Below are 11415 nucleotides of genomic sequence, written 5' to 3'. Positions count from 1 at the left end.
CTACAATCCACAATACTGTATTATACACTAACAATTAGTAAAAGACTACATCTTAAATGTTTTCATCTCCTAAAAAAATAATAATTATGTGACTTGATAGAAGATTGGCTAAAACTATGGTGGTAATCATATGGCAATAAATAAATGTATCAAATTGTCTCATTGTGCAACTTAAACTTACATGATATTATAAGTTTATTATATTTCAATAAAAAAGAGAGAAAGAGAGTTGGCAATGCTGAAGACTAAAAAAATAATCTCTGGCATGGCAGTCAACACCAGACTGGCATAAGATACTGGACATTGCAGGATGGGGAGATGAGGGTACAGGGCACAGCAGACACTTAAATGACAGCAGGTGCCATTCCAGTGAGATGCATGAACAAAGTGGACTAGGGGAAGGTGCCTGCCTGTGTACGTTATGAGGGTGTGGTGTGTGAGCACACATATGTGTGTAGTTTGTGTGTGTGTGGAGGGGGCACAGTAGTGAACTTGAAGAGCATGTGACTCTTCAAAAGGTGGCAGAAGAGATTTGTTTTGTGGATCCAATATTGCCTGAAGTCCCAATCTTTCCAGAGAAGCATGACATCAATACATATATGTAAAATACCATGAGTTTCCAATGTTGGCTCCAAACGTTAACATACAGCCATTCACAACATGAGGTGATGCCTGACCAGATTGGGGTTGTGGGCTACCACTTCAGGTAGAGGAGGTGTTTGGAAGGAATGGGGCCATGAAGAAGAGAGAAAACAGACAATGGGAAAGAAGCTTGAATATTTTATTTAAGTCATTCCTTGATATATTGAAAGTGAGGCATTTTTATGACAAAAGTTTTGAGAAGAAAGTTCTCTTTCCAGTTTCACCCCTGTGGCTACCAGCCCTACCCTTATTATAATGCAGATGTTTGTGATGGAAATTATTTATATGTACAAATTATATCATAGAAAAACAATTTCATGGCTAACTATAAGCAGGTTAGGATATTTCATTCAAAATAAGAAAATAAGAGATTTTTCACTTTTATATTTTAAAGCTGATATTTTAGCAATATTTTGACAATGGTTTATTCCAGTTATAATCTTTTGGCAACATAACATCAGAAGATAATCTATTCATTGGCATGCAAAGCAATATGGCTTCAAAGTACACCTCTTACATTTACAGAACTTAAAATTTCAAACACCCCACGTGGCTGGCAGGTGATGAAGGTGGTCCTGAACAGTGGCATACTCACTTCCTAAAGATGAAAAACAAGGCATGATGTAACTGCTAGAATACTCAGATGACATAAATTATCCAGGCAGCACTTTAGACATTTATTTTGTAAAGTTATTTATTAATCTTTATATCTTATAAATCCCTTAGTTTTTGAACTCTTCAAATATTTGCATTGAAACATGATTTATCCTAAAGTTTCCCTAACAGGAAATATGAAATGTATAAATAATTATAAAAAGGCAATTATAACCTATCAAGATAAGTGGTTAATTTTGGCATTTAGATTTTTTCTTGATACACTTACTACATTAAGTGCATACTACCAAATATACTGGTATTTTATTTTGTGCTAAAATTTCAGCATATGTAGAGATTTGTAATGTGTCATTAATATGTGAATGACACCTCCATGTTGTATTCTTATCTGTGTTCCTAATGCCCTGTTTCTTATTGAAACTCAGGAAATGTTTTTGGAATAAATGGGTAAACGGATAAAAGCGTAATGATTTAAAACAAATACAATAACGTACTCTTAAATGATTCATAGTTTCGGTTATATACCAAGACTGTCCTCCCCACATAGGGAATAACCTGTAGTGGTATGATAATATTTATGACAATTTTGATGGTTTTCAGAATGGACTAAAATGCAATCACCTGTCAGTAATCTTGGTCTGAAGCAACCAGTTGATAAAGTCCCTGGTGGCAAGATTATCAAGAACTGTGTTCATTTCATCAGAGAAAGAGCCATCGGCATGTCTCCGGCGGAGCTCTTCAACGATGGTGACTTCTTCTGGGAAACTGAGAAAAAGGGGAAAATCAGTACTCAGTCAAATGCATTAAATAAATGTTCACTGCCTATCACTGGAGACATGTAAGGGTCATTGAGAAAACTGTTTCTATTTACAGAGGGCCTACTATGAAAAGCTTCATAGAAACCTGTATGGACCAGTCATGTCAGAATGGACATGCTCTGGGAAGAAAAGGGCAGAGCTGGGATGTGAAACCCAGTCTGTATAACTTCATGCTTTTTTCAATGTTCCAGCTGCTTCAAAGATTTTAGTACACTGACAACATAGAAGTTATTGAGACTATTAATTTGTTTATGATTCAGAAAATATATGCTATGCTATAAAACCAGTGGTTATCAGAACAGCCTTGCAAAGTGCAGTATTAAGGGATTAAATGTCAGTCTTTATCAGATATTCTCTTTGATCAGTTTAATTAGCAAAATGTTTGGTATCCCTTTAAAACACTATAAATTATCCTCAAGTGTAAGTAACTATTTTACCATAGATTTTGTAAACTGGTTTATTAATGTTTTATAAAAACAATGACAATACCAGTTCCCTTGTGTCTTAAGATTTCTCTAAGTCTCCATAAGCTTGTTTTAAATCTCACTGAAAAACTGAGTTGCACATCAATTTCCTGCTTCTCATAATTCAAATGGCAATCAAATGGTCAGGAGAAAATGAGATTGTTCAGGGTGTGTTTACTTGTGGTAAGATCCAAGGTGGTACCTATAGGCCTTAGCCTCATTTTCAAGTATGAAAGTATAATGGCTATGTGACAGTCCCATAAAAATGGGTATGTTGTTAAATATATGGGTGTTTGAACACATCTCTATTTTGAATGTCATTTCATTAAACATCTTAAGTTTAGTTCCCTTCAGTCTTCAGCAGATTTTTACCTAAATACTTACTAACACATAAATATATATTGATCCCATTTGTAAATATTTAAAGTCAAAGTAAGTTTTCAACATTATTTCTTTTTTCCTTATCCTTAGGTTTCCTAGGCAGTTCTGGTTTAAGCTTATTGTCCTGGTGTAGTTCTCAAAAGCACTCTATTCTCAAAAGTGTCTTGGATTAACAAATTAATAGTCTAATTGTAACACAACTCTAATGTGGGGTAAAAATGTTACCTGTTTGACTCTATTATTAATACTTGCTACTACCGATAAAATAGATTAGATTCTTATAGACTCTCTCCTACAATAGGAGTTATTTCCTTACTTTATGAGACCATGCTAATTTCTTCCATAGTTCAAATCCATATGTAAACAACTGTAGTCTAAGTTTTCAGCATCATGCAAAAAAAAACCCAAAACCGTTAAGTAAGAGTATACAGACTTACTCTCGCCTTCCTCGGCCTTTCACCAACCAAGCAATGAATTCCTTGGCAGCTTGGCCTTCCAAATAAGAACTTACGTCACTGGTAAAAGTCCCTTCAGCATGTCTCTCAAATTCATCATGACGTTTAGCAATGTTATTCCTGAAAGACATGTGAAAATTAAATTAAAGATCTGTGTCTTCAGCAAGATGGTTCTATAAGCAGTGGCAGCTTTGAGTTGAGGATTCTATGTACAAGGGGCTTAGGAGATGTGGGAGATGAGAGTAGCTCACCTTGGAACTACACTAATTATCTGAATTGGAGTTTGATGAGAGAGGGATAATGACCATTAAGAAGAGCTAATGCTCCCCTATTTTGCTCAGTGCACCCATTTTCACCTCCGCTGCTTCTCTGTGCCCTTGCTCATTGGTGCTGCATTTGCTTCGGTCTCAGTGTAGGTGGACTCCCACTGTGCTATGCTGCTTGCAAACAAGGCAGCTGTTTGTCAGTAGTACATACGGGTTCAGAGACAGATAACTGAGTCAAGGGAAAGCAAAGGACCATCTCAAAATACCATCAAAAGGACTACATGATAATGGATGAAAGGAAATGTGAGATGGGACAGCAATGGGGAAAGCTAAGATGATGACCCCATATCACCCTCAAGTGTGTACAGTATCTTGTGTAGGTGGTGGACTAGCTGCCCTCAGTTTCTCCAGCATTTATTACCCCTTGGAGGTTTCGTCTTAAACACAATAGAAATCTCTGAAAGCAAGGATTATTTTACATTAATTTACCAAATTGTGGCATTCTCTTCCTAGAAATGAGGACAGTTGTCTTCATTTTTTTTTCAAATTCGTGATTTTTCATATTTCACCAGTGGCCACCTCCATAGTCCCTACCAGGGCCACTCCCAGTGTCTGCTCTCACCAGGACCTGTTTCCTGTCATGCCATCCACTTTGAGAACTTTTGGTCAACCACCCTGTCTTTCCAATTCTTCCTTTTGACCCATATTCGTTCTCTCTCTCTCATTCTCTTTCTCCCTTTTCCAATCTATCCAGACAAATCTATGCCCTTTTCCTGATTCTTAGATTCCTTTAACTACTTTGAATGCATAACTCCCTTCCCTCATGGGCCACCTTCCAAGGAAATTGTGAAATCCCACCATCTCTGTGAAACCCTTGTGGATGATTTCCTTCAGTAGCCTACATGCATCATAAAACCCAACACTGTGAATGAAAATCCAGCATTAAAATGTATGCCTTATGATAGGCTTGTGTTCTTATTTGCTTTCTTCTCTCTTTATGCGGTGCAGCTAGGCTATAATTTTAAATGTGTATCTTGGATAGTATTCTACAAGAAAAAGACTGCATCTGTTTCCATTCCTTACCATGATTAACTTGGCTAGGGGTTACTTTGAATGCAATTGCAGCCATGAGTTTGAACCCAAGAAAGGATGTTGAATTTGCTCTCATCTTTTGGTCAGAAATTAAACTCCTAACATTGCAAGTCTACAAAATGCAGCTTTCAATGTTAATAGAAAGTGGGCAAGAGAGTAGATATTGACAACAAGGTCAGAGTTGGGGAAATAATTTAATCCTACGTTCCATCAGAGGGTGGGTAAGACATCTGGTGGGGTGACAGTTGAGACATAGCATCACCAACCTTGAAAATCATCAAAACTGAAACAGCTTATGGGCATTGTTTGATGAGCCTGATAATGTAAGGGAGTTGAAAGAAATTTTAGACATATTTAAGCAATACATTTGTCTGCACATTTTGGACTAGGTTTAGACTCGTACTTGTTTCTTTTGGTGTTCATCAACCACTGCACGAAATCCTGGGCACGCCTGGAGTCCAGGTATTTGCTGTAGTCACTGGTGAATGTGCCTTGGGAATGGCGCTTGTCTTCATTCATCTGATTCGGGTCATTGAGCGGGTCTCTCTGGGGAGCTGGGAATGAGCTGTGAAGAACAATGATTGGTGCAACTGAATCTCTCCTCAACAGTAGACTCACTTGAGGACGACCTTCTTCACAAAACACAAGACCACATGAAATTGAAAGGCAGGTGCCTTGAGTATTTCAGCTGGTATCAGAGAGACCTTGTTTGCCATGAGAATTTCAGAATTTTATTAGAGTTGAATACACTCTGATTCTGAATCCTTGTAACAGATTTTAACTAGTTTCTTCTTTACTGAAATAAGATTAAATAAATCTTTTTTCAATTACTTAATCTACTTATGATTGTGCCAACAATGACAGAAGAGAGCAATGATTTGATTATTTTAAAGAGTAAAGAATTTCAAATCACTTGGGTAGCTGATCTATGTTCCCAATTTTGTTTTGCATGTTTTAATACAAAAAAGTAGCTTCATTACCTGATTATATGATAGCTAACAGTGAAGGAGAAAGAATGAAAAGTTCAAAGAAAGACAAGAAAAAGCTCTTGCTAATTTCAAACTGTATAGTGGATAATCCACATGCTGGCAATCAACAGCTCATTGGCATGGCAGATACAGGGAAATATTCAATGGATTAATACTCAGAAATAGAATTGATATACTGTGTCACCTATCAAATTGCAAAGACTAAATACAGGGGCCTTTGTTGTGAGAGGAATATTTCTGTAATGCTGATGGGAGTGTGTGTGTGTGTATGTCTTTTATGGAAAGGAAGTTGGCAAAGACATGAAAGATTTAGTCATTCAAACCCTTTGACACAGTAATTTTACTACTAGAAATCTAGCCTCAGATAAACAGTAAAAAAAAATGTAGGGAGAAATATTATTTGCTGCATTCTTTGTGGGAAAATTTTAGGAACCCAAGTGTTCAATAGAAGAGGAAGAGCTAAATAAATATTGTACATTTATGAGATGAAATAGTATGCAGCCATTAGATATCATGCATTTGATAGATACCCCTAATGATAAAAGAAAAAGGTAACAATACAGTGCTAAGATAAAAGGCATGATATAAAGCTATATAGTGATCTGAGATATTTTTATATACAGTACATATCAATACATAACATTTTTTTGCATATTTTCTATCATGAACATGTATGACTTTTACAATTAGCACAAAACAGTGTTATTTTTAAAATGGAATAAAAAGAAAAAGTTGGTGTGAGTAATTAAAATAATCTACTATGCAGTGTGTGAGTAGTGAATGGGTAGATAGGATCAGCTGAAGATTTCAACGAGCTATAATTTCCCATGTAACACATTTTTCAACATTGCCTACTCCTCTGGTTGTGAAACAACATACTTTGATCTATACTGCAGAAACAACTTTATCACAATGATATTTGAAAATTATGCAAAGTATTTATTTTCAATTACTGAGACCCATTCACTAATCATAGTTTTCACAGGCTATAATATAACCATGGTGCTATGTTAGTTCAAGTCTAAAGATTTAATACCTGGATGTCTCCTCTGTGTCCTGCAGGGAACGTTGCCAGCTGCCTTGGACCAGCATTACAAATAATCCAGCCACAAAGTAAATGCTTTTCATTTTTGCTGTTGGAACACAGTCAAGGAGAGGTGGGGGGAGGGAGACAGTCAAACATATTTATACATGCCAGGCTAAATTGGTTTGATTTTGACAAAATAAATATTATAAATAAAAATAAAATACTATTCATCAACTTTATGCTGCGTACAATTCCAGCATAATTCCAAATAGTAGATTATATTTCCTTCAGATTTTTAAGATGGCAAAAAATAAAATACAAAAGATGTGTACCACTATTAAGCTTTTCATTAATGTAAGACACTTCTGTTAATAATTAGGACACTCATTTCCAGACCTAGAATTAAAAAATGTCCATGATAAACATTTAAAATATCCACTGTGGATGATATGCTACATATGGTTAGTCTGAAAGCCACCTTATCCATAATGCCGCCCCCTTCCCTATCAGTCTGGCTTTCAATTAATAGTCCTTCACTTCCAAGCATTTACATTATCCTGCATTTCAACCATCTTAAAGCAGCCTCAGGCTACAACTTGGCATACCAGCTGTCGGTTCAGATGTATTATTCATTTATATTTTAAATAGTGTAACTTGGTCTAGACTTTGTAATTATAAAGCGGCCAACAGATTTGAGGTATTTTAGAGTGCTTTGACCTGTTCTAAATTAAAGGGAAAAAAATCACTTTAAAGACAAGCAATTTGCAACAAGAACTAATGCTTCTGGCAACTTGAACAATCACAACTAAGAAACTCAGAGATCACTGTCATAATGAAAATTAATGCTTGCTTCTGAAGTCTTGGAAGTCCCCGGGTTGTTTTATAATTGGACTCAGTCCAGGGCATGTCATTTACTGCTTGTGACACTCTAGACCTGGTTGTAGGACACACTTGGTTGCCTATCCTCGTACCACAGCAGATGCCTGTGAAGCCACAGCATGCCCAGGACGCGATGATTCAGAGTCGATGGGGTAGGAGCTAACATGAATTTGGGGCAGAATGCCCCCATGGGACACACGCCTCTATATTCTGAGCAGAAACTCAAGTCCAGCATTTGTCATGCATGTCTCTCTGCTACTTGAGTCTGAACACATTCACTTTGAGAAGTAGGGATTTCAATTCAACATTGGTTATGTTTATCTATAAATAATTTGAATGAGTATTTTTAGCAAATGGCATTTGGTTTGAAATAACAATTTTACAAATATTATCATTTTAAACCATCAATCTTTTCTTTAACATCTTAACCATATTTACTATCTGTCTTTGGCACTAAAATGCAGAAACTATAATACCAGCAGTGGTATTTTTTCTTTGAAATATTAAGTCTCTTTAGATTAAGTGTCAGTGAGACAAAGCAATACAATAGGATTTACATAGTCACCCTTCCTCATTCATCAACATTAAATGACTAATTTGGCATTTTGCTATTCTTCAGTTTATCTAGTTGGCAAACTTTGGAAATTTTGCCATGTATGTAAGTAGTGTCTTCAGATTATACTTCTCAATTATAAGTTCACACTTTCAGGAATTAAAAAAAATTAAAGCAAACATTTCTTTTTAGAATTACACCACTATGGCAAAGTCAATTTAGTCCTGAATAATTCCTTCTGTGTAAAGTCCCTAAAGGTTTTACAAAATCTTCTATTATATTTTGCGGAGGTGGACTCCAAGCATGTGGTGTTCTACGGCTGTGGGAGCTGATGGAAGAGGAAACAGCCATACAAAAGTGAATGTTCAACGTCCTCTACAGGCAATACAGTGAGTTCTGCTGAAAGAGAAACTGACTTTCAAAATTTCATTTATTCATGTGTAGAAGTCTACAACATTGTGAAAACAACAAGAATACTTTTTAATTGTTTGAATGCCACTACCGAGAAAGCAAATGTGTGTTATTATAGTTTCAGAATCTTATTCAATAAGAATTTCCAGTTACTCCCCTGCCCCCATTCCAAATTTTGGTCGCTTAAGGAGAAAATCTGTAGTTTTATAAAAACTTCACTTTTCCACTCAAATTTAAAGGGACCATGTAGTAACAATAGCATTCCTTGTGAAGGAAGTCTTTTAGAAGATCAATCTTAGGCAAGGTGACATTATATAATAACCCTAAATGTATTGGTATTGTAGGCCAAATAAATATTCTTTAAACTGGTCGGTTCATTTCCTTTCATAGGCTTTGGCAGGTGTGGAAAAACACACCACTGAATCATTTACTTCATAGAAGATGGTTGTAAAACTGTTCTCTTTCCTCAAGAACTTAAATAAGTACTTTAGGACATCTGATTTTGAATCTAAAGAGATTTATTAAAGTTTCATTTCAGACTGTGGACATTTTAGATATTTTATTTATCACCATTGGTTCTCAATCCTTAGTAGATAATCATTAATCTGTGACTTTATTCAGTTCTAGTCGAAATTCCTAGTAATTGATATTTATTCACTGAGCCAAATAAGCTATGACTTATTTATGAAGAGCTGACTTCATGGGCTTTGATTTTTTGATAGACTTATTAGAAATTTGAATATTTGAATGATGGTGTTGATTCTTCTCTTTTGGAAAACTGTAAGTTTTCATTGGTAAGGAGAAATTACTATTATAGTCTCTCTAATGGACACATTTCTGCTGAATTTAAAAGGCGCCTTCTGTTCCAAGTAATATACACATTTATCAAATCCAAGGATAATATTTATTTAAAAATGTTACCTCTTATTTTTAAAAGGCAGTCCTCATAACAGTTAAATCTCATAACCAGAGCATTGATTTGAATCTTTGTTTTTCTTTTTACTTTATATATTTTCATTGAATTATTTTTCCAACTCATTTTGCAGCTTCACTGTGTTGACATATAGATGAATACATTTTATATTACTATTTCTTCCTAATTCTGCCCCATGTATTATTAGTAATAAAGTAGAAAATGAAAGAACAATACTTTAATTCATAATAATTTGTCCCCTTATAAACATTTCACTGTACCTAAAACGGAATATACAGTCTTACAATCCCTCAGTATTAATCTTACCTTCTGACTCTGGCGCGTGGAACAGAGCAGGAGGCGAGAGAGCGAGCCCTCTTTGGAACTGCGGAAGAGATGCGTCCTGAGCTCTGTACTTCTTCACCAAACTGCACTGCTTTTATATACCCTCCACTGCTGTTTAGCCTCACAGATAATATGCTGACAATATAAATTTCTCATCTGTAAATAATGGGCTTTTTTTACAAACGATTTCACTCGCCCACTCACTTTGCTCATCTCATTCTACGCTTTTATTGGGTGGGACCTCAGAGGACAGGAAACTTTATTTACTGTCGTGCCTTTTGTGCGTGTGCGGGGGGGAATGATGGAAAGGACAGTTTGGAAGTTTACCTTTCATTCTCAATCGAGCATGAAACTCACTTAACTACTCTAACGTGAATTTTAATGCGGAAGATGTGAAATTATTTAGTTCACGGCTAACCCCACTTTGAGGATGGCCTCATTTGAGGGTCTTACAAGTTTTTTTGTTTTGCTATTTAGTTACGATAAATTTATCTGAATATAATAATCAATTAGTCCTTTCATCTACCCAAATAATACATTTTTTCACTTAGAACTTGTTTAGTAATCCTCGCAGCCCCCACTATGTGGAATTAATTTGCATTTGTAGTGGGGAATTTTAAGAATATCAGTTAGAACCTAATGTGTCCTGTTGTAATAAACTGGAATCAGGAAGAAAGGATAAAGCAAAGTGATGATTAAATATCCAAGATAGGTCATGCTAAAATGACAGGGTCTAGTACTTCTTCTTTCTTCTGATGGATACTTAAAGGCTAAGTCTACTGGTAAGAAAGGTGGACACTAGTTTGTAAAAGGACAAGCTACTATGTGTACTGTCATAGGTATTTCCTGAGATTTCTCATCTGCCACTGAAGACTTCAATGATCTATTTGATTTAGCAGATATGAGTCTGATTGCTTTAGACGAAGAGAAAAGTAGGAAGTGATTTGGCAGTTAGCATATAATTCTATTTTAGTCTGGCTGCTGTCAACACGTTGTGTGACTGTGGTCCTGTCACACATCTCTTTGTGCCTCAGCTTTCGTATTTGTCAAATGAGAGGGTAGGTTAAATGACTCTTCTAAAATAAAAAACTGATTCTGTATGACAAAGTCATTGCAACATTTTCCAACTAGATTCCCATCTTCTAATACCATCCAAAGCATGATGAAGCTGATGACTTGTACAGAAGTAAATCATTCATCCAGCTGGAGAAACATTCCCAATGAATTCAAACTCTTCAGCTGTGGATTGGACCCAACGTTGGGTAGAGAACTACTTAAACGCCATAGAGATAAATTCTACATGGAATTGGGAAACCTTCAGAATGGGTTTCTATGCTGGTGATTTTTGACGATAGAACTGTTCAAAACATGGTGTATGGACCCGACTCACCTGCTAGAAATGTAGACTCTCAGACCCATGCCCATGCCCATTCTAAGTAAGAATTCACATTTTACCAAAATTCCAGGCAATTTATGTGTATATTAAGGTTTCTGAAGCACAGCTGCATAAAATACCACCCTCATTTCTTCACTTCCTGCCTGGTGCTTGCCGCAGTTTTGACCTG

The 11415-nt window shown here is 35.9% G+C and overlaps 1 protein-coding gene across 2 annotated transcripts; it reads right to left on the bottom strand.

Moving 5' to 3' along the window:
* Positions 1–785: 785 nt before the first annotated feature.
* Positions 786–9965, bottom strand: GCG (glucagon). Of its 2 annotated transcripts, XM_036022556.1 has the most exons (6): positions 9833–9965; positions 6759–6855; positions 5137–5298; positions 3358–3495; positions 1879–2022; positions 786–1240 (listed from the first exon to the last, which is right to left on the bottom strand). In XM_036022556.1, the coding sequence occupies exons 2-6, from the start codon at positions 6848–6850 to the stop codon at positions 1234–1236; spliced, it is 543 nt and encodes a 180-aa protein (XP_035878449.1). In that variant the 5' UTR covers positions 6851–6855; positions 9833–9965; the 3' UTR covers positions 786–1233. The 2 variants fall into 2 exon arrangements, with proteins under 2 accessions (XP_035878449.1, XP_035878450.1); XM_036022557.1 differs by lacking the exon at positions 786–1240 and having other exon boundaries at positions 1875–2022.
* Positions 9966–11415: the final 1450 nt, after the last annotated feature.

Source organism: Phyllostomus discolor, chromosome 4, assembly GCF_004126475.2.
Source record: "Phyllostomus discolor isolate MPI-MPIP mPhyDis1 chromosome 4, mPhyDis1.pri.v3, whole genome shotgun sequence".
In the NCBI taxonomy this organism is placed as follows: Eukaryota; Metazoa; Chordata; class Mammalia; order Chiroptera; family Phyllostomidae; genus Phyllostomus; species Phyllostomus discolor.
This window is presented reverse-complemented; position numbering and strand designations above follow the sequence as displayed.